At 40.5% G+C, this 23149-nt stretch overlaps 1 protein-coding gene across 3 annotated transcripts in view; it reads left to right on the forward strand.

The window, feature by feature from the left end:
- PAK2 (p21 (RAC1) activated kinase 2) overlaps window positions 1-23149 on the forward strand; it is a 46425-nt gene that overhangs the window by 4542 nt on the left and 18734 nt on the right. Inside the window, exons 1-2 of one of the 3 annotated variants that reach the window (XM_026855365.1) lie at window positions 4509-4576; window positions 18917-19127. In XM_026855365.1, coding sequence (XP_026711166.1) covers window positions 18941-19127 — 187 coding nt within the window. In that variant the 5' untranslated portion in view covers window positions 4509-4576; window positions 18917-18940. Of the gene's footprint in view, window positions 1-4508; window positions 4577-15598; window positions 15621-18916; window positions 19128-23149 lie in introns of those variants that run through there. The other 2 variants (XM_026855367.1, XM_026855366.1) reach the window with 2 other exon arrangements.

The following is a 23149-nucleotide window of genomic DNA, read 5'->3' on the forward strand; positions in this document are numbered from 1 at the left end:
CCAGGGCAGGGTCAGGCTGGCTCTGAGGAAGTATTTCTTTGCAGAAGGGGCTGTTGGGCGTTGGAATAGGCTGCCCAGGGCAGGGGGGGAGTCCCCATCCCTGGAGGGGTTGAAGAGTCGGGCTGACCCAGCGCTGAGGGATCTGGTGGAGTTGGGAACTGCCAGTGTTAGGTTAACAGTTGGACTAGATGATCTTAAAGGTCCTTTCCAACCTAGATGATTCTGTGATTTTTGTGATGTATCTGACGTCTGTTCATGAATTTCAAAATCCTTTTAAAAAGCTTTGCTTCAGCTGCTAGTGCTGTACTGGTGCTTAGGACTGCTTTAATGAACACACCTTACTAGGGAAATATAGTAGTATTAAGACTCCTGGAAAGTATTGTGTGCTTTTTATAATAGATAGGTTGTTTTTTTCCTGAAAGAACTAAGCCCAGCATTGGTGTTGGTGTAGCTCTGGCAATGACAAGTCTTCCCAAAGTTGAATGCTTAAACAGCATGAGTTTGTTAATGAAATATTGGCTGTTGTCCTGGAAGATATGTGGTTACCTGTTGTCAACAACTGTATTATATTTGAGTCTTTGGTCAGGGCTGTTCTCTATGCCAATTAGCCAAAATTGTTTCCCATCTTTAAAGGAGTTATTTTGATAAGACAGGTTTAATGTTTAATTCTTTCTAATTCTGTAGTTTCATTTCAAAGCTGTAGGAAGGAACCAACATGTTAGGGCAATGGTAAGCATGATTTAAAAGGTGTGTACCATGTTAAGAAAGGGATTTAACATAATGTGAACCAGAATGAGGGCAGCTGGAAGCTGTATTAAGGAATGGAAATACACTAAAAAGTCTTTCCAATTAAATTTTTTTTTTTTCTGAAGTTTTCTGCTTCCTCTTTAGGTGCTAGATGTTTGACTCAGTGTGTACCCACAGGAGTTTGTAACAGTCAGCATACCCGTGCTTTACCATAGATTCTTTAATGAGTGAAGTTAGAGTTTTATCCAATATCAGGAGGTTTATTTTAGAAAGAAATGTAATATTGTACTCTAATTTGTATTTGTTATTCATTTATGATTATTCTGGAACTGCTTTAACTAATAGAGAAATGTCTTGGACAGGAGTGAGAAAAGGCTGTTTCTGGAAGATGATTTTTAAATTTGCCTTTGAATGTTTAAGCCCTTTCCTCTTGAAAATGCCTCTGATAAAGTGAGAACCTGAGCAATGAAACTGAAAATACCTTTCCCTTAAGCCTGGCTACTTCAGAATACCCTCTCTTAAAGGGGTCTTTTGGAGATTTGGCTTCAGACAGAAGTTGGTTGGGCAGTTTCTTCTGGAAATAGTTCATCAGAAGGCGCTGAATTGAAAGTATGCTTCAGCTTGTGTATTATCTGCCTTTGGGTGTAAAAAAAAAGTAATAATTGTTTAATAAGTTACATTAATGTTTTAAAGTGAGCAACTTTTAAAATTCTGAAACATTACTGAAAATGTAAAAGGAGAAGAAACGTAAGAGTCTTTCCGTTTTTTCTTCTAAACTGTTTGACCAATCAGGAATTCATAAGACAAGGAATTAAACATCTTTTTGCTAGGATTCAGCATATCAGAATCAAGGAAAAAACCAATTTCTGGCCCAATTTCAGGTGCTGCTGAAAAGGGGCTCTTTGCAGTTTAAGAGGTCATGGAAAGGATCTCACTCTCATGCTACAGGTAGGTCACATCAGTCCAACAGCCCAACGGCTGCCTAAAAGGCCAGTAGCAAACACTTCCTGAAGGTGCTGGAGGAGAAAGGACCAAGGAGTGAGAACAGTCATCCATACAGAGTCCTAGCTACATGTCTGTAAGCTCTTTTTGACCAATGGAAACATTGCTTTAAATGTTCAATTTTCCCGCTGCTGTGTTAGAGTGCTGCGAGCATGCAGAGTGGTGCTGCCTAGTTTAACAGCAGCTTCTTGGTGGCAAAAAAAAGAGGTGATTTTAGTTTTTCAGCTCATGTAGTTTGGGAATACAGAACATAGCAGTGGGGTTAGTGGTCAGCTCAGACAGCTTCTAAACATTTGGATCTTAGCTGAGTCATCTTCAGAATCGGACTGACTTCCTACATGATCTTGTATGGCTCTTACCGTGTTTGCTTGCTTTGGGCCAACAGGTTGATTGTAGTTCATGAAACACCTGATGTTTTATACCAGTGTTACATAAGCAGAGTGCTTGAGATTTTTACCAGGACATTAAGTCCACCTGCTGCAACCAATTTAGAGCAGAAACACACCACTGTAAGGGTGCTGCTTGATTTTACACCTAGGTAAATATGGGAACCAGCTGTTTGGGTTGGAGGGGGAAAGGAGAGGGACTTGCTCTCCCCTTGCCCCAAAACTGTTTCAGCCTGCTCTGATGATCTAGCGCTGTGGCATCCCTGAGTGTGCCCTGGGTCAGGGAACTAAATTGATGGAAAAGCAATCACTGATGTTAAACTTGAAAATTTTGCTCAGCGATCTGACACTAGTGCCCCAGTTTGTAATAGCTGGAGAGTTGTGTATCTGGCTTTCTGTTCCTTCTGCCTTTTTCATGTGTGTTTCTGAGCTTTTGGGAATGTTACTTCAGATCAGACAAAATGAACAAATGGGTATTTATTTGTAGATCTCATCACAAAATACTATCATAATTTTCTATGGCATAGAAAATAGGTTTCTAATGTTGTTAAATGATTTATTACTTTGAAAGAGGCCCTTTTTTCCCCATGTAAGAAACGCTAGCTGTCACTATTACAGAAATGAATTACGTGAAATGCTTGATTTTCAGAGTTGGGACGTTATCACCAAGTGTGAAATACTTAGTAAAATCTTTGCTGCTTGTCTCCTTGCTTTTTCCACTCAAAGGTACAAGTAAAGTCCAGGATTTTCAAACCTAGCAACAAGTACAGTTAATGTTAATCTGGTGCTAACATGCTAAGGCTCTACTAAAGTCCAAGTTTACAAAGTAAGCCTTTAGTAAAGGGGGCCTTGACTGCCACAGTCAGGAAATACATGCAAGTACCTCCTGATTTTTGTCTCTAGCATGTTGCAAAGTATATGGCAGAGCAGTGGGATTGAGGTTTGTTCAGAAGTAACCAAAGTATGTGTTGGTACTGCTGGTGCTTCTTTCCAGCCTTTCTGGACCTATTTCTGGGGATTTTATATATGCGGTATACTGTTGGTTGGGGGTTTTTGTTTGTTTTATTTTCTTTAAGAGGGGATTGGTGTTTAGATTTTGTGATGTAGTTTATTTTTCCAGGTAGCTGTTGGGAATGGAAAATAAAAAGTCAGAATAGTTGAGTACAGCTGGTTTGGATGCTTTCTTTACAAGCAGGGCTTTGTGTTCTAGTGTGTGGTTCTGAGGGCTTTTATTTTCTTATTTATTAATAATTATTCCATTGTAAAATATTATACTTCTGAGAGGCGTAATTCTTATTCTCCTTGGCTTGTTGTGTTTATGCTGGAAAGTCTTACAGTCTTTTTGCAGCACAAGTGAATGTACTTATGCTTGGTAAAACTGGATTGCGTATTACTAGTGGAAGATGTTAAGACATTTGGTAAACCTATATGATAGCACATCCACTGTAGTAAAGTTTTAGTGTCTTAAAAAAATAAATTAGAAAGAAGCATTGGGGAATAAACTAAAAGAATGAAGGATAAGTGGAAATACCAAGAAGAAATTACTTTAAATTTGGTTTAATTCATGGTAGCAATGATTTTATTACTCCAGAAAAACAAAATTTTTATTAACACTACAGAATTTAAATGATTTTTTTTTTTTTTTTTTTCATTCCCTCATTGCTGTTAAGAGATGCTTGTCAGACACATGGTTGGGACTGACTTTCATCTTGTAACACTGTAAGCATGACTCGTTGGGGATCTTCCTTGCCCTGGTATTGAAAATCTTTGGAAGCTAGTCTTCGGCAGTACTTTTCCACCAGGTCTTATTTGGCTGAGTGACTTGTGATGGTTGTACTTTACTTCCTTAGCCCTTCCAAAGCCCATGGGCCAAAGTGAGATGTCACCTTTCTAAATTTAAAACTGCATCTTAACTGGAGAAATCTCTTTATTTCAAGGATCTTGGTCAAGATTGAAAATAGATTTAACTCTTTTGCCATGTCTCTCTGATTAACTAGAGCGATTGTGTTTCCTATGCTGCTGAAAGAGCTTTCTCGTCCTAACCCTTAATGGTTTTGTCATTTTGTAAAATAGCTTGTCAGTAATCCTCAGTATTTGGGGTCTTAATTGTCCCCTTCTCTTGTTTATATTTTCATTTTCCTAAACGAGGTACAGGTATCATCAGTGCTTTCTTTTTGCCTCATGCGCACCTGGTCAGTGGTGGATGATGGGCCATTTTGAGTCAGCAGTGTAGTGACAGACTGGTGGAAAGCATCTGCACAAACTGATACTTTGTGTGTGCACTTTCCTTGTTGCCAAGTTTAACAGAGAACTTTATCTCTATTTTACTCTATTAAAATGGCTTACTGAAATTTGCTTCCTGTTTTCTTAACAGAATAGAAAGGACCTGAGAAAATTTTCCCTTAGATGACAAGCTCTTGGAAAGTTAACCACTTTTAAAGGTAGTGTATTAGGGTTAACTTTTTCCATAGTTACAATAAAGTTTGAGAGGAGGTGTTGTTTTTTTTAATTGAAAAAAGTATGTTTGAATTTTCATAATCACAGAATTAGAATTTGTAACTTGTTGCAAGAAATGAGCATGAAAATGTTTTATGCCCTCATTTGTATGTTCAGACTCACTGGTAGCAGCTAATAGTATTGTAAATTAAAAAGAGGAAGACTTGGAAGGCATAAAATTGTTGTGCTGGGTCAGGCCATTGATGTGTCTTGCCAAAGATTCTGACTGCAGTCTCTTCTTGATGGATGTCGGCTTCAGGTAAGGACTCTCTTAAATGGCTTTTTGGAGCTGGGATGTGGCCCAGGACTTGCTTCAGCTGCCGTCTGCAGTGCCCTCTTTGTAGTACCTCCTACCTCCAGATGAAGTAGATTATCAGAGAGATGCCTCACTGATAGATCCTTCATCTTTCTGTGATTTAGGGCTCAGCTAGTGCTGAAGGTTAAGGTAGTGCTACAATGCAGGTCTTCAGTTCTTGTGTTGATGGCACAGCATGAGCAATGTCTGTCTTCAGTTTTTTCTTAGATTATTATCATACATCCCTTGCAATGGAATTAGAGCCTCTCAGATAAGTGGGGTATCTCTTATTTCTATTAGAGTAAGTAGCTTTTATTTTTTTATTGGGGTGGTATGCATGTATGTGAAGACCTTGTGGACAGAAGCCTCCATTTCATGGATGAGTTCTTGTGTTTTGTAGGTGGTAGACAAGGTCTGTTCTGTGTGAGTTCAGTTTCATCCTCACAGACATCTTCAGATGCTTTATAATTCCTCAACTGTTGCTGGAGGCGAGATAATAATGCAGAACTAGGTTTGAGAACTGCATCCTGTTTGTATATAAATGCCTGAGTGTCACAATTATGCATTTGCTGAAACTTTACTCTTGCTCTGAAACCTTCCCATTCTGCCCGTAGGAATTTCACTTTGAATGGGTACATAGTTATAATATGTGGAGCTGGAAGGGCTACTTAAGTTTAAACTTCTCCACGTTCATACTGCAGCATCCTTGGCTAGAGAGCCCAGGCCTTACAGCTTAGCTGTGATAGCTGATATACTAATAGATAAAACACCCTAAGGAAATTCTTTGAATAATAAGTTCACTAGGTTCACATTTACAGTTGCTTAACATCTTGCACAAACTGTTAGGCAACCTGATAGAGAGATACCCAAAGACAACCTGTCACCAGCAACAGAGACTTTGCGCATGGTCTTTGCTCTCTTCTGTATGCTTCTGTGTTAAATTTCTGTTGTAATTTGTACAGTTAAATAAGTAGGTTTTAAAAGGCTTTTTCAGCTTTCTAAGTTCAATATTATGTCAACTTTTTACATATTATTTTGACAGCTTCCTTGTGAAGCTCTTCTGCTTCACACACTTCCTGTGTTGTAATTTCCACAGCCCTTTTGTGTATTCACTTGGTAACTGTTCTTCATTTTGTATTTTTATATTTTAAAAAGTATTTAATTCTTGAGCTGTAAAATCAATTTTTGTGATCCTGGTGCTGCAGCATCCTATATAAACAGTCATAGATGGCTAGATATAATTTGTGCCTAGTTCTCCATCAGTAAAGCAGGGATAAAATAGTAACTTTTGTGAATTACGCTAGCATAAAATGGTAGGATGTATTACATCACTTTAAACATTTGATAAATTTGTTTGACTACTTCCAGTTGGTGTTTAAACCATTGTGCATTTATTTACCTACGTGTATGATAAAAATATCCTAAACATATATTTGATTTGTGAACTGTAAGAAGCATGTGTAACAGTAATAATACACAGAAGTAGTTGGGGTTTATCTTTCTTCTTTTCTCCTTACTGGCTCCTGTAGTTTCCTTGTAGGCTTGGCAAAAATTATTTTCCACATCAGCATATGAGAAAAAAAGATGTGTTGTTTTTGAACTATGAAAGAATTTTAAGGTTTTTTGGCTGATCTCTTAAGACATTTTGATTTGTAACTTGTGCACCAGTTCTAGCTGGTTTGGATTAGTTTCTTCAGCATTTTAGATAAAAACCTGTTTATGAGTGAGAGAAGTAGTTTTACTAGGAATGACATAAAGAAGGAAATGTAGAAAATTAGTTTAACAACTCATTCTGGCAGCCAGAATTTGAATTCAGATTGTTCTTTCCAGCTTCCAAATGAGTGCTTTGGCTCCCTGAAAGACATACAAGAACAATTGCCCAAATTTCAGGGAATTGTTGCATTAAACTTTACATTAATATGCTGCTTGTATGTGTGGAAGTAATTTTAAAGTAGAAAACTTAAAACGGCAAGGCAAACCAGGGCAGTGTCACAAAGAGAGTACTGGAGTGTGAACACAGGTGAATGATTCACAGAGCCAGTTTGCCTTGCTCACCTCCCCATGTTGTCTAGGTATTACAGTTTGTTGTTTCTCTGTTGATGAATGCAGGTCTTCATCTCTAAAACTTTTTGCACATAGCTACCGTAGAAATTCGTGTTGATTTGAGTTGTGACAGCTGCAGTTTGTGCTTTTTGTACTGTTGCTGTTTGAAATAATGGAGGACTGTCTGTGATGTACAATGATCACAGTATGACCCATCAATATTTTTAACTCTCCTAATAGAGTTAAGTATGCCAGGAAAAAATAGGCTAATCATTTGTCTCTTTGTATAAAATTTGTAAAGCTTTAAACTTCAGCAGTGTAATGAAGTTCTCTCAATGACAATCTTGAAGTGCTCATACAAACTATCTGCGGGCAGTAGTAGTGTTTGTGAGGTTTTGTTGCTGAGCTCTGGGGAGTACTTCACTAAGATCTGATGCCATCCTACAGTCCTGAGCTGCTGTTGGTAGAGAAATATTGGAGTGACCCTTCCTGTGTTGTTTTTATCTTTTTTTTTTTTTTTCTTGTTTTGTTTTAATAAATTGACAGTCTTGCTTCTAAACTCATAGGACGCCCTGCATCCTCATCAAGATCTATGGCTGTTTGCAGGGAAACTAATTTGCTGTTGTCCCCTGTTCTCAGTTTTCTTCCAAGTAACTGCATCACTAAACACTGCTTTGTACTTCCTTTGCCTGTTACCAAAAGCATCCCGGCTGTAGTGGAGGGTTTTCAGTTTTACTGATGTGGGCAGGACCCTGGTTTGGGGCAAAAGTGCCAGACCTTAGCAAAACCATTAGTGTCAGCACTGCTATCTGCAGCCTTGGGCGTGACTGCATTGATTTATATTTATAGGTTATTCTTGCAACAGTGAAGTGTAGAAGCTATGTGTTTCTAGGATGGCTTAAGACTTGTATAGTTTGTGCATACTAGCCAAGAACAGCTTTCCCAGCTAGTGGCAGGTGAACTTGCCTGGTGCAGAAGTGGGATGCTGCAGGGAACTCTTCTCATGTAGGAGTCAGTGTTTGAAGAAATTGTACTTATCTGTCATGGCACTAATGCAATATAATTCTCCCAGGAGAAATGATCTCTTAATTTTCTTTATGGTACTGCTAGAATATGCCTAGGAAATGAGTTACGTCCACTGAAGCCATCTCTGTGTTATGGTGTAGTGTTTTGTGGGGTTTTTTTTTTAAAGACCTGTTGCTGTGCCCGTGTTTTTTGTATTTACAGACTGTGCAGTTGATTTCTTGTAGACTTTGCTCTTTCTGGCTGGCTATGTTCAGCGTGGGTATGAAGAGGTAAGCACCTTGAGCTCACTGTTTGGGATTTGGCAAACTGCCAAACTGTTCCAAGTGGTTCTGATCATCTGAGCAGCAGTGCACTGTACTGGTGTCCACTGGTGAGCACCATGGCTGGGAAAACCGACTTGGAAGAGGCAGAATTTCCCATTGTGGCATTTTGTGCCAGGCTGGCACTGTTTCACAGCACTGTAAGAAGAGTCAGGGGTTCCCAGGGCTGCTGAGGTTGCCGCTATCTGGTAGTGGTAACTGCAGTTGAAGCAAGCCTTGGCCAGCCACTAGAGAGAAGGAGCTCTATTCTGGGTGCATATGAAAAATATAGCTTTTTCTGGAGGGAATTACTTCTCCCTTTTCCCTTATTATTTCTTTTTTCCTTAGCAGACATTTGACAGCTCTAGGGACTGATGGATCCTTTAGTCTTGGATTCTTTCTTTTTTTTTTTTTTTTTTTTTTTTTTTTGTCATCGTGATACACACTGCATGTTTCCTCTTCTTTTTCCAGTTAGCCCTGCACCTCTAATTTGATTGGGTAATGGCCTTGTCATACCTTTGCCCTATAATATTTCCAGTGGTTAGAAAGCAAAGGGTTTTTTTATTAGAGTTACTGGTGATCTCTCTGCACAACAGCAGTAGCCTGATATTTTTAGAGCTATGTCATTACTCTATTGAGTGGTGATTGTCTAAGTTAAACAGCTGTGAACGCTGTTAAAAATATAGAAGTGCACCAAGCTGTATAGGTAGCTCATGCAGTGTAGCCTTTATTCAAATAACTTTTGCTCTGGAATGTGTGATCCCTCCCTGCTTGTAAATGCCTGGTTTAATTAAGAGAATCTCAGTGATGAGATACAGGCTTCATTTTTTTTTTCTTCTTGTAAACTTTCCCTACTTGCCCTTTTCCCTATTCTCCTTTGATCTTTAGAAAACCTCAGCTCATGAAAATAAAGGCTGAAAAGTGTCTTCTAGTTAGTGAAATATGAGTAAGCACAAACACCTTGAATCATGGATTTGCATGGGATGTGCATGCTGCAGGCTGTCCTGTCTGTCTTCAGTTGACTCAGGTTTTTAAGTAGGTAGAGCAGGGGTAAGTAATTTCCTTGTTGAGGGTTGAATAGGCTTTTTCAAACACCTTTGAGTACATGTTATCATTATGCAGCATTGCACAATGGTTCGTTGAAGGAAAACTATGGCTGTGGGCTGTATAAAATAAAGCGTGGCCTGAATTCATCTGGTAGGTTGGAACTACCCAGCCCCGGGGCCGAGGGTGGAAATGGGTCCTTCTTGATTTAATTCCTCCTCCATCGCACTCCGGAACTGCACGGGCTGCCTCCCCAAGCAAGGTGGGAATGGGCATCTGCGCTGTCAGTTTAGCCAGCAGGCTCATTTCTGTGCGCTGCTGTCATCAGCTGGCAATAATGACGTCGGAGCCTCGCTGAGTGAGTTTTCCTGCCAAACTTAGCGGAAATGGGAAATAAAGGCAGTTGGGAAGTAAATTCTGAGGCCCTTCTGGTACTGTCACTTGTGGTGTTGGAGTTGTGTCAGAGGTGATAAAGCAGAGAAGAGGTTTCTAGCTCACTGGTGGTAAAATATGCCACCACAGTTCAATAGTGCCAATTTTATATTATGAAGCAGAAGTGATGATGCAGGTGGGAGTTGATTGCTGTGCATGGTTTAAAGGGAGAAAGTGGAGATGTATCACAAGACTCGCAGGTGGCTTCAGTGAAGTCAAGTATCATGAATTTGCTTAAATCTTCTATGCACTAATGGGCTTTTACCAGGACTGTTACACATCTTGTCTCTAGTCCGTGCTTCTTCTGATTTTTTTTTTTTCCTGTTGATAACTTTTTCAGTCACAAAACATAGCTGATAATTAAGAAATTATCCCCTCCTCCCAAATTCAAAAAGTCAGAAAAGGGAAATTTGGGAGAAAAATTTGTCCTTACCAAAGTTTCTGCTGTTGCAGTTTCATTTATTTTTTTGCTATATATACAGACTTTGTGAATCTGCTCTGTCAGTTTGGAAGGCTGTCAGAATCTTAGAAGTGTAATCTGCTTCCCTATATCAATGATTACATGAAAGTTGTACTTTATTGTCCCTACACTGAGGTGTGAGGATGATTTAGCTCTTAAGTGTTGTGTGGTGAAGAAGTACTAGCTGAGATATGCTTGTTTGTGTCAGCCATCTAAGGGATGAGGTGGTGATTGGGATCTGTTTTTATTCCAAAAATTACATTTTCACAGACTCGTTGCTCATTTTCAGTGCACGGCTTTACACATTTGCTAAGTGCCTTATGGAGTAAATAGTTGAATTGCTTTAGGTTGTAATATACTTTAGCAATGAGTTTGAAGAATATTCTTATTTAGAAAGTCTTAGTAACCCTTTCAAATACCTCAATAGTATATTTATTTTCTGTAACTTGGTTTATGGTAAGCACATCTCATTACAGCTTTGGAGAGATTATTCCTTGTTCTGAACAAAAGATAGTTTCTGCTTTTTTTCCTTCCTTTTTTCCCCAACTCTCTTCTTCACTTGGCAATTAAATGGCAGTTATTTTTCTCTATGCTATGTTTTCCCATCTGTTTGTGTGACAGCAAAAATCATAAGGAAATTGAGGGTCAAAAAAAGACAAATTGGAAAGAATTTAGCTGTGTATGTTTTATGTGTCATCCAGTCTGATTTTGCAAAAGATTGAGGTTCTCCTATACTGTTGTTAGAGTGGGAGTATTATGTGCTGCCTGTGCCACATGTAGTAGTAAAGGGAAGTGAGCAAGAAAGGACCTGTCCATAAACTTCATGGTTGTAGCTTTTCTGGTTGAAGGAGGCAAATTACTGCTTGTGGCTGTTAGTCTTGAAAAAAAAGACACAATTTATTGGCTCCATTAGTGGCCTCGCTGAGCAGTCAGATTTTGGTTAATGTGTGTCCCTTTGTAAATCTTAATGAAAAATTTATGTTTGACAGGCTCAGGTATTTTTTATTTCTGTTTTTTAGCTGTTTTCTCAACTGCATTATTTGAAGGGGGTATCTTGCTTGTTTGTACTTGTAAATTAGGGAGATCTGTGCTTGTTCAGAGTATCTTAGGTTAGTCTAGTTTCCTCTCCCCTTGCCATGAAGGAAAGTTAAATAAAAGTAACTGTTAGTTTTTGCAGGTAATGTGGTTTGGCATTGACCAAATGCTTTTATCTGAGACCCCCTAAAGCTGGAAAGATGTTTCAGCAAGTCCCATGGAGATGGGTGCCTGCCTTTTAGAGGTGGGAAGGCTTTGAGAGCTGTGTGTTGTGTTACAGCATCTGCATTTGTTTTTAATAACCGTAGGTGGAACAGATTATCCTGCTGGCTCTTATTGGTCATTATCAAGGTTACTCTTGTTCTTGCTTTTGCATAAGTCCTCTTTTGGCAGGCAGAAGGTCTGTGACTGTGTTTGCCAAGTCTGCCACTGCTGGTTTTTTGCACAACTTTTCTGAGTTGAAGAGATAAGTATTTTCAGTCTCTGAAGGTAGTCTCATACTGTTCCAGAAAACTCCTTTTTGGATCTGATTAAGTAAACCACATGGATCCAAATGCTTCAAGTTGGAAAGCAAAACATCCAAAAAGGTTTGTTTTGCTTTTTGTGGAGAAGACAGTCTGAGATTTGCTAGTTCTATGAATTTTTCTGCAGCAGTGAAATAATTCCAAGTTGATGAACTGCTGAACTAACATGCTGTTAGAGATGGGGCAGGAAGTGAGCAGTGGCTAGGTAGCACCATCTAAATAAAAACTTGTCAGAAAGCTGCTTTCAACTAATCCCTGGGAGGAAGTGAGCTATAATCAGTACTAAGTGAGCTAATCACAGGAAATCTATTGCTCAACAGGAGCCTTAAAAAAAAAAAAAAAAAGAGGGGAACAGGGAAAGAAAAATACCCATGCAGTCATTCTGCTTTTGGACTCTGAAATCTGATCTGTTAGGTCCAAGAAAATGGAATATCTGATGAAATGAGCAGACCTCCGATCTTCAGTTAAAAACTGCACAATGTGTATATCTGTTTGTCCTCTTTTCCAGAATAATGAAGCATTAAGTATCATTTCCTTCCAGTGAGGTGTTTTTTCAGGTAATAAAAGGTGGTGATATGGGGAGGCTGAGGATAAGCTAGCTATCAAAACCACTGGAGGCTTGGGGCCGATGTACTGGGAACAAATCTCCAGACATTTTCAACCAGGATTTTGTTATAATATAAACCAAGAGTGGGGCATGACTACCTTAAATCTATCGTGTTACATGGGTCTTTCCTTGGAGCATCACACACTAGCTCTTTTGTTGTATTGTTTTTAATTACTCTGCGCTTCCTTTCACTTGACAACTGTCTTGGAGATTTGTTTGTGCGACATTTATTTTGCTATTGTCCTCTGCTCTGGTGCTGGCTGTCCCGGATGCTGCTCTTTGTGCGTGACAAATGTTGCCAGTAGTACCCTATAAGGCTCTACAGGAAGACAGCAAGTGACAGCCGCCGCTGTGCAGATTGCTGTAAGGGTAACTCTCTTTTGTCAACCCTTGTGCCCTCTGCTAGAGCTGGGTCAGGGAAACACACGTACCGTCAGGGCTTTTTTAACTTTTGAGCCGTTCTCTTTTCTTCTTCCATTCCTTCTGTTGGACAACAAATGGTTTTTCTGTGTCGCTTTCAAGCCTGAAGCCTGGTGCCTGCTGCCTGTGACCATGGCCCCAGATGTTCTGCAGTTCTCTTTGCAGGGGTTCAGGTGATGTCCCAATAAGGTCCTGCAGTTGTAGCAGAACATCAAGGACTATGATTTCAAAAGCAAAGTGGTTATGTTTCTTAATGCATTGTTAGCCTGAAATCCGTTACTTCTGCTTTTTAGTCAGCCCTGCAAAATAGACTTAAATTTTATGTTTGTGTTGCTCCTGTGTTACATTGCAAATAGTAAGTTAGTTGAGTAAGTTTTACCTGCAATCAACAGAACCAAGTTCAGTTTGCAGCTCTCTAAGCCTCTTTTTAGGGTATGTATGTATAGAGGATTTGACTTACTTCACTGTTTTAGTTCTGGCTCCTCAGAGATCTGTTGCTTAGGTGACAGTGTAAAGCCAGGATACTGTATCAGGAGTAGGAATTTCTGTGTGTGTTATCAAACAGCTCTGAGCTTGATGTATTTTGTTTGTGTGTTGTTTGGTTGTGTGGTTTGGTTTTGTTTTTTTTTCCCAAGCAGTAGTCCAATTTACTTTTACATCAAATCCCAGGCAGTGAAATACAGATGCAGTCTAGACTCCTTAAGTACATTAATTTCAACAGCTTAACATGACAAATTCAACTCAGAGCTTCCTACACCAGCTATTTCATTTGACACATGGTACCATCTTCCTACCCCTGCTTTGGGCCTTACAGTATTAACACTGTAAGACTGATGTGTATGCACTCATAATGCGTATTTAAAACTTAATCTGCTCAAGTGCTCTAGGAAAAATGTGACTATGGACTATAGCAGATAGGATAATGATTGTCTTCAATTTAATTTTATTTCCCTTTAATCATTCTGCAAAGTTTTGAGAGGAAAAATGTTTGTTCTTTTTTAGAAGTCAGGAGCTAAATACCAGCCCCATGGTGGAGAGGGGCCTCTGTGGTAGAGTCTGCAGCCCCAGCAGCACGTTGCTTCAGCTGGGACGGGAGTGCGTGTCAGCCTTGGTACCAATCACGAGGGAGTTGGAGGGAGCCAAGACCGGCACAAGAGCTGTACTTAAGAAGTTCTTCAGGAAGCAGCCCAGCTTTATGCTCACACAAGGGGGAATTGAGGGAGGAAAAAAACCCAAACCCAACAACAAAAAAAACCAAGTCAAAGCTAGAGCATTCAGCCTAATGTGCTGCAGCAGTGTGTGTTTCACAGCTTTCTGGAAATGCTGCCCAATTCTCACTTTACTTTCTAGCTTTTACTGACTGTCAGGGTTATGTTTCTGGGTGTTTTCACACCAGTGCCAGCAGCAAGAACTGCTGTGTCTCTGCTGTGACCTGGGTATACCCTTAGGGTATACTTGGGCCCTTTTCTTGCCCAAAAGGAAGAAAGTTAGTGAGCAGCAGAACTGACTCCTGGAACATTGTTGTAAAAATGAAACTGAACACATGTGCAAATTGGTCACTGCAGGTGTTTTCAGGACTGGGAGGAAGAGTGTCAATTGAACAAGGAGCTTCCCTGTGCTTGTCTTGCCTCAGTTTCACCAGGCAAAGTGGAAAGAGGAAAGTTACACTTTGAGGAACTTGGCTTCACTCAGATCTCCCACTGTTAGTGGTTAGTGATTTAGGACAGCACAGACCCTGGCTGCCTGCTTGACACTGCCTCTGCAGCAGAGGAGAGAGCACGTTTGCTCTTCAGCTGCTGCAGTTCATGTTACGATGGTGTCTAAGGATGCTGAGGATGAAGAGAGTACTTCCATTTTTTGCTGCCCCAGTGCAGGGCAAGAAACCTTTGTCAAAAGTAGGGGACAGCTATTGGAAGTAGTGTCATATACTGGAGATGAGGACTGAGAATCGGAGCCTTGTGGTCATCAGCGCTGGTACTTGTATATTTTGTGGGGTAAGCAGCAGAACTTTGGGGGAGAAAAGCTTTTAGCTCTTTTTGATTCTTTTTGTGTGTGTGTGTTGTAGCACTGTCTTGTGGGACTGAATCTGTCTGAAGTCTGTAGTTAACTGTTGTTTGCAGCTTCACAGCTTGTGTCTGTGGTTCATTCCTTTGCTTTCTAGTTCCTGTAATTAAATGTAGTATGACTAGTGATTGTGGGGGAGCTGATGGTGTGCTTGAATACATTGTTTTTACTAGTGTTGTCTTTGCTGGCAAAGATGAAAGTGAATCTCTTTCCCCTGATTACATCCTCTTCCATATAGTACCTTTGCTTCTTCTGTCATCTCTTCTCCAGATTTTAGCATACTTTTATGAGGCTGCTCAACCTTAAGTTAAGAATTTTAGTAGATGTCACAACCAAGCTTAAAAAACCCCCAGCCATTAATTGTGTTGTCTGATTCTGTCAGAGAAATATGAAACTGACATCCCCTCTGCCAGTATACAGACTCCTGGCAGGCCCTGGAAAAAATAAAAATTCCTCTAGTCCTTGCAATTCCCTGCATGAGCCATGATTCAGCAAGGCAGCCACGTGGGTGATGGTGCAACAGTGATTACGCATAGCTGCTGTGAAATGAACAGGCTCCTTTTCCTCTTCGGGGAGTGAGAGAGCAGAAAAGGAGCTTTAGGCTGTATTTGCACTCCCTTTTTATTTTTTTTCTTTTTTTAATCCCTCCTCCAGTCTTGGCCCATAATGCCAAACCTCCACAGCAATTTCAAAAGTACTTCCTGATGTTGTGGAAACTTTCCCTGCATAATGAAGATAGGGTTAAGGGTAAAGGAGACAGGAACTGCTCTTTTCTTCTGCGCTCTGCTGTTAGAAGGAGACTAGCTGTTTGGATTGAACCTAAACCTGATTGATTTTTAACTTCCAATGATGACTGAAGGTTCAGACTTCTGTTGCCTGAAGTGATCAGTTGTGAGTGGAGCTGTTGTAATTTATTTAAATTATGAGTTCAAAGCTGCTGTGCATTGAAATGGTCCTTTGTGCAAAATAGTTTTGGATCTAGCACTTTATTTTAACAACGGTTTTTGAAACAGCCACTCAGAAATTATACTACTTTGTGTTATTAAATAAATTACATCTCTTTGAGTTTTTCCTGAAAGCTGAGGTTTTACTAAACTACAGGTGTAATGAGCATAAAGGATTTTGTTTAGCTGCAGATGCCAGATCTTGTCCCTCAGATGAGAAGCCGATGCCCAAGCTCTTTCCACCACTCCTGTCAGTTCTCCCAGCCCCGCAGCTTGTACTCTCGCAGCCCTGCAAGCTTGTTTTCCTCCTGTAGAGCTCTGCGGTGAGCTACTTGGAATGAGGTCAAGGATCTTTCTGAACACTTTGAACACCAAATGGCTGATTCGAGCTGCAGCTCTGCAAGTTCTGCACAGATGCTGTTATGCCAGCTTCCTGAAGCACCTGATTTTCTTGTGGAATAGATGAGTTTTGGATTTCCATATACTTGCTTCCAACTTGTTGCTTAACAGTTTCTTTTCTTGAGCATGCAAGGTGTGAAGGAATAATTTGTTTCAGATCAAGAAGCTGTAATACTGAGTATGTCATGATTGACTTGGATTGCTTGTGTCACTGAAAATTAAGAATTTTTGCTATAGTGGGAATGTTAGTTTAAAAATATGTATACAGAACTGCAGTAAATGTTTAAATTTGCAGCCTGAATACCACATTACAGCATTGTTGGTGACTGGGCTTTCCAAGGGAGCTTGTGGGGAATTAGTATGAGCTTGGAGGGTCAAGTCTGTTCTTGTCCAGTTTCAGAGGCAGGTTAGGTGTTTATCCTTCCATCCTGCTCTTGCTAATATCAGGCAGCTCAACTGCACAGATGGAGAGTTTATTTTAGAAAGATAGAAGAGGCTACTCATGATGTTACTTTTCTTCACATAGTATATAATTTAGGTGTTAAAGTATGTGATATGCTTATTTAGCTACTATTATTTATTTAGCTGTCTTTTAAATGTCTGTTCACATGTCGATAGCTAAGGACCCTATGTCTGACTCCTTTCTGATATTTGATTAGCATAAGGGAAATGGATTATGGTCCCCTGTACAGCCATCGCTCCCAGCCCAACTTCAGCAGGACTCTTGTATATTGTATATCTGATTTGGTGGCTCAGACCAGAAATTTGTACATCTCAAATTGGCAGCACCCACTTTGTGCAAACAATATGTATCGTTAGGGAACGTTTGGAATTAAAATTCCTGTGGGTAGGCTGCTCAGATCTGCTGTTAGGTTGCAGGGTTCTTAATCTTTTCCCCATATTGCAGTGTAGGTACTGGAAAATACAGAAGATCCTGTAGATAACTGACAACATCTGAAAGAGCAGTCAGTAATTTGGAGGACGGGAATGGCAGTCTGATTCACAGCTGCATCCCTGCAGACATGTTCAAGTGTTGCAGGTCTATTTATTGCTCCATCATCAGGGAGAGGGCTTGAAGGCAGGTTTGTCTAGGTGGGTGTTGCACGGCTTTGACTGCCGTTCCCCATCAGCCTTTAAATAGATGGGGCAACCCACACATGTCCAGTTCTTACTTGCACTGTCAGAACTTTTGTGCTACTTGTGCCTCTGAAGGTATTTGTATGGAAATTACACGCTTTCATGGGCATTTAAGGTGATAAGTAATTTTAATCTCTCTTCAGCTTCATGACATAAACCAGTGTGCTCTTGTACTGCTTGAATTTGGGCTGCTAGCCTGATTTGTTTTTCTTTGTTGGCATTTGACAGTATTCACCCACCCAGTGAAATGATAGGGAATGGCAGTCCACATGTTTTTGGTTCTGCTGCTAAGACACGTCAAGTGATCACATGTGCAAGATGCACGTGTTGTGCCAAGATGTTGTAGAGCACAATATTTGTATTTTGGAAATAAGGTGTGATAATTGAGAGTGGATTGCACTGTCTTGCCCTGACTCTTTTGAATGATGCTGATAATGATTAATCAAGTGCTGTGGCTGGGACTGAGTCATGCTTTGGGACTATGATGGGCACCTGGAGGCAATTCATTTTGTGAGAGGAGGAGGAGGAGGTCAGCTCAGGGGAGATGTGTTAGCTCCTGTTCCAAAGAGGTAGCTGGTCATTTGAGCATCAGGAAGAATGAGGGGCATGTTTGTTATTCAGCTGTCCTTGAGAGGTAATTTCTGTAAATCTTTTTGTGCTATTTGCTCTGTAGCAGAGAGGCTCCTTGTTTCTTGGTGCTCAGAGAAGAGTTTCCAGGATATTAGGGGGAGGGAGGAGAGGCCAGTGCAGATTTTCTTCAATGTGGAATGTGTCATGTAGATGCTTTATTGTGCTGTGGTTTTAGCTTTAGCAGGTATTTGTTCGTGATCTCGCTCATGTTTTTAAGAACTTGAAGAGGTTTGTGGTGATGATATTTATTCGTTTTACAAATGGAGAAAGTGTGGCACAAAGTGGCAAAGCGATGCAAGTCCTCATTCCAAAGTGAAATGGATCCAGTGGACCTTAGTCCCGTGTTCTTTAATGTAGGCTGTGTAATTTGGGTAGAGACACTTTTAATACAACCTAATGTGGATAGTGTGCTGAATTATGACTTATAAAAAGCTATTATTTTCTCCTCGAGATCTTGTCTGACAAATGGCAAGAAGGAAAGCACCTAAGGCTTTTAAAGGTGTTTGACATTAAAGCATGAAGCTCTTTGGGCTAGAGCCACCCTTAAAAAATGTTGTACTTACACCCTTCTGTGTACTATCCTTTTCACATACACAAACTTTCTGTGGACAGATAATGAACCAGATCTGTGAATTGGCCGACATTGTAACTGACCTCTTTTTGACTGGGTTAGTTTCATCACTAGAAAAGTTTGTCACTCCGTCCCACAAATGCTGTTGTTGGCACAAATGAATGGGTGTCCTAGAAGTGGGAGTAAGGAAGGGATCTGCTTCCTTTGGCAGGCCATCAGTGTCTGCCTGTGCAGTGCTTGCTGAGCTCCTCAGACTTGAATTCTCACCTCCTTTCTCTGTTGATCAACAGAATAAATGCTCTATTTATGTATTCTGTGCTCTCTTCTTATGTTAAAACAACTATTTCTGTTTCAGTGCTCTCACTAACTATTGAGAACCATGTTTGAGAACGGAGAACTGGAAGACAAACCACCAGCTCCTCCTGTCCGGATGAGCAGTGCAATCTTCACTTTAGGGTGCAAAGACCAGTTGTTTATCAACCACAGCTTGAAACCCCTGCCCTCTGTACCAGAAGAGAGAAAACCTAGGAATAAAATCATCTCCATATTCTCTGGCCCGGAAAAAGGTAAAATGCCTCTCTTTTCAAGGTTGCTACTTGTATTCTTTTACTCTTCTTGTAAGTTTTGGTAGCACTTTAAACATTTGAGTCCAGCCTGCCCAAGTGTAGGGGATTTTGGAGGAAGTGTTGGAAGTTGGAGATGTGTGTTCAATGAGCTGACATGTTCTTTCTGTTTGCACTATCATGTTTGAAGGTGAAATGATAAGTCAGAAAAATGAAATAGCTCACTGAGGAAAACCACTACCTATTGCTTCACATGTTCTCTGCCCAGTTTAAAGCAATGCATTTCCAAACAACCCTAATAAATGTTTATGATTGCTGGGTATCATATTACTTAACCATTTTGCTATGCTAAATGCAGATTTCTGGTTTAAACTGAGCATCCAGCTGTTTCAGAAGTTACTTCATTTATGTGGTACCTGGAGGGAAAAAAATGTAAAGAAATAGTGAGGAGGGTGCAGTGTGCATGAAGGAGAATTGAGAAAAATTACGTTGTTCTGACTGTGTAACTGCACTGTTAGGATTAATTACTAGTGGGGAAAAAATCTGCATTGCTGTAAACGAGGATTATTTCTGAAAAAAATGGCTGTAATGAAGCTAAACTATGTGTGCTTTGTTTCTGTTGTCTTTTTTTATGATGAATACATGTACAATACTGGAGCCCTAATCCTGGTTCTTCAGGATGTCTGTCTCCATGTACAACAAAATAGTGCATAGATAAAAAAAATCTTTTAACATCTGGTATGGTAAAACTGGTCAGAGAATTATAAGCCTGACCTGAAACTGCTATGCATTTTATAAATCTCTACCAGTGAGCATTTTTGTGATTACTATTGAGATGCATGAGGGGAAGGAAGACCCTGCTGGTCTTCATGTCTTCTAATTCTTCTCTTGGCTTCCTGCACCTCGTTGCTGATGTGCTGGGCAGGACTGGTTCAGTCATGCTGACACAGGTTTGACTGTTTCAGGAGACTTTGCTCCTCTGGTTATTTATTCGTTTGGCTAAGTATTTTCCCCAGGGCTGGTTTTTACTCTTGCTCAGCTGTGTGAGCAGTCCCTCTGCAGCTGTGCCTTATCCTGGAGACAAACACCAGAGGCAGGCTTCCCTGGATTTGGAAGATCTGGCTTGCCATGGTCTGGCAGAGTTTCTGCTCTCAACAGCAGGCGTGCTTTCCTGTTTGGAGGATGGAAGGATTTGGCCAGTGTAGCTTTGGGAAGCAGAATAGTTATTTCACAAGGTCAGTTATTGTGAAATAACTGTCCGTGGCTGGATTACAGCAATAGAAGTGGTGGTCTTTTTTACTGACATGGGTAAGCCTTGAAGAGGTAAGTCTGGAAGGATAACGTGAGAAGCTACTACAGGTTGGTGGGTGGGTGAGGGAGACTCCAGGCCTCTGAGGCTGGTAAGGTAGTGAATCTGGGTGCTCTCAGCTAGGTGTAGTGTCACAGACTGCAGCACGTTCTAGATTAGCCCTTCAATACTGCAGAAACTGATGTTTTACTGTTATGTCATTGGTCACAGGAGAAAATGCCTAGAAATTGTTGTGATGAGAGCTGCAAGAAAATCTTGTGGAAGGATCAAGTCTGTCCATGTTCAGACTAGGAGAAAGATTTAGGAGCTGGGATGGCACTTGTCATGCTGTTGCATCGATTGTTCATCAGAGCATTTGTAGCCCTTTTTTTTACAGACAGGGATATAATGTAGTAGAACATAAACCCTATGTGAAAGGTTTTCCTTGTTCTGAATTAGTGACTGTGTAAGATTAGCTTGTGCCGTGAAATAAATTATGCATGCAAGTGGATGGAACACAGCTGGAGAGCTTGTGACATTTTATAGTGCCTTTACTTCTCCTTGGACTTTTCCTTTTTTCATCTTGATGGTGGGTTTGTTCGTTGCTGAAATGGCCGAGGAGGTGGTTGAAGACTTCCCTAAACTTGTATTGGCTCATCTGAATGGGCTTTGGAGTTCCATTACTTAAACTTACACAGACCACTCTCTAAATACTGATGTGTACCAAATTTACTTGTTTAGCATGTGTCTGTACACCTACTGATGTTTAGTGATACAAACTAAAAATGGAAGAAAGTTTTTGCTGAGAAAAGTACATTCTAGAGAAAATGGTGTCAGTTTATGTTTTCTAGATGTTAAAAAGTATTTAAAGTAATGTCCTGAAAAAAAAGTGGAAGGTTTTACTGCATGGTTAGGAAGAATGACGATTGAATTGCTTAGCTTAAAGAAGCTATCTGAAAGTTGTATCTTTTTAATTTGGAAAAAACTTGTTGATTGGATGACCTGCAGCAAGGCTGATGTAAACAACCAAAGAAATTGTTTTGGCCCTTAAGACTGCAAAACTGGCTGTCAAATGTAAGCAGAATATAAACGGACACAGTGACTTTCTGGCACTGAAACAATAGTCAGATGTTAGTTGTTTTGTTCATTAGCATGGCTGAAGCGCACTGTCACAGAAATGCCTATTTGAAATTTTTTTTTTTTTTTTTCAAGTTCTGTTGCTGGGAAGCTTTACAGAAATAATAAGTTTCGTGCTTGAATTTTAAAAAATATATTGGGACTATATGCAAAATAATCTGTTGACGTGGGGTAGAAATTATTTCATGGGAAAAATTTTTCCAACCAGTGCGAAAGTTACTACAACAATTGGAAATTCTCCTTTTTAGAAAATGAATGCCTGGATACCTTACCAGGAGATGTACAAGGCTACTGCTGTTACTGGATAACATTGTTTGGCTTTGTTCCATAGATATGTGTCTATGATTTTGCAAGGTTCCTCCTGGCCAGCTGCTTCATCTCTGTAGCCACAGCTCTGCCCCTGGCCCTGGTCCTCTCTCAGGTGGTTTCTCTAGCATAGGCACTAGTGCTGGGGAGGTGGTATGCTCTGGGGGACTCGCTACAGACAGTGAGGTTTAGCAAATGCAGTTTCTGCCCCAAGTCTGAGCTAGTTCTGTGCTGAAATAATCATAAGAATTTAAAGGAATTATTTAATGACCTAGTCATGGAGGCTTTTTCCCTCTAGTTCTGTTGTTAGGATAAATGAAGTGATAGTCATCTTTTTACTAGAGTACTTAATTACCATGAATTTCCTTGGCTAGACTTCTGAAGTCAAATGAACCTCTGTGTGTTTTTGGAAAGCTTTAAAATAGTCCCCTGAAACAAATGTTTGTCTTCGAGCAGAACTTATTAAAGGAGGTGCTGTGGGACATTGCCCAGGACCAGGATCATGCATGTGACATGCTCAAGCCCGCTGGCTCAGGGCATTTTTCAGTGTGGTTTCGGTGGCAGCTCAGTAACTCAGTGTGCCAAGTGGAGTCACCTACCTACTACCACCAGGCTCTTGAGAAACAGCTGTGTTTCTTGCCTTGTGTCCAGAGGTTGGCTGGTGGGAAGTGAGGGATGCTTGATGCTGGGTTTGTGATACAGGAGGGGGTGTGAAGTAACTTGGGTGACGCCTTGCTGAGTGCTTCTGGCTTCATCTGGGGAAGAGTCGAAGTGTATTTGAGGCACTTTCTTAATCAGAGCAGTTCTCCAACTCACCGAATCCTTCTGAAGGACCTGTGTCTTCCTCCTCCAGGGAAGAGGGGAACTATGTGCTGCTGTCTGCAGGGCCAATCTTAGATTCACGTGTTGTTTGAAACTAGTGTTGACCTTTAATAAAGGGATTCCCATTTAAATACAGAACTGTTGCAAACATAATCAGAGGTTGAAATGCAGCATGGCCTCACAGTGGCCTTGTTCACAGAGCCTCGAGTATGTCCTGCCAACACATGACTCACAGGACTTGCCTTTTGACTGAAGCTTGCTGCTTGCGTTTGAAGTGCTGCTCAGATCTGCTGTTCCTGTGGGCAGAGGAGTGATTTTTAGCCTCCTTGCCTAGCCTACTCATAAGATCTGTGTATTTTTGGAAGGAGTAGGTTTATTTGTGCTGGAGGGTTTGAGCACCAGCTTCTGTTCCCTACATGTCAAATGCTCCCAGACAGGAACCTTCCTGAGGAATATAACTTCACCCCCCCCC

This window comes from Athene cunicularia (genome assembly GCF_003259725.1).
Source record: "Athene cunicularia isolate RWA chromosome 9 unlocalized genomic scaffold, athCun1 chr9_part2, whole genome shotgun sequence".
Taxonomy (NCBI): Eukaryota; Metazoa; Chordata; class Aves; order Strigiformes; family Strigidae; genus Athene; species Athene cunicularia.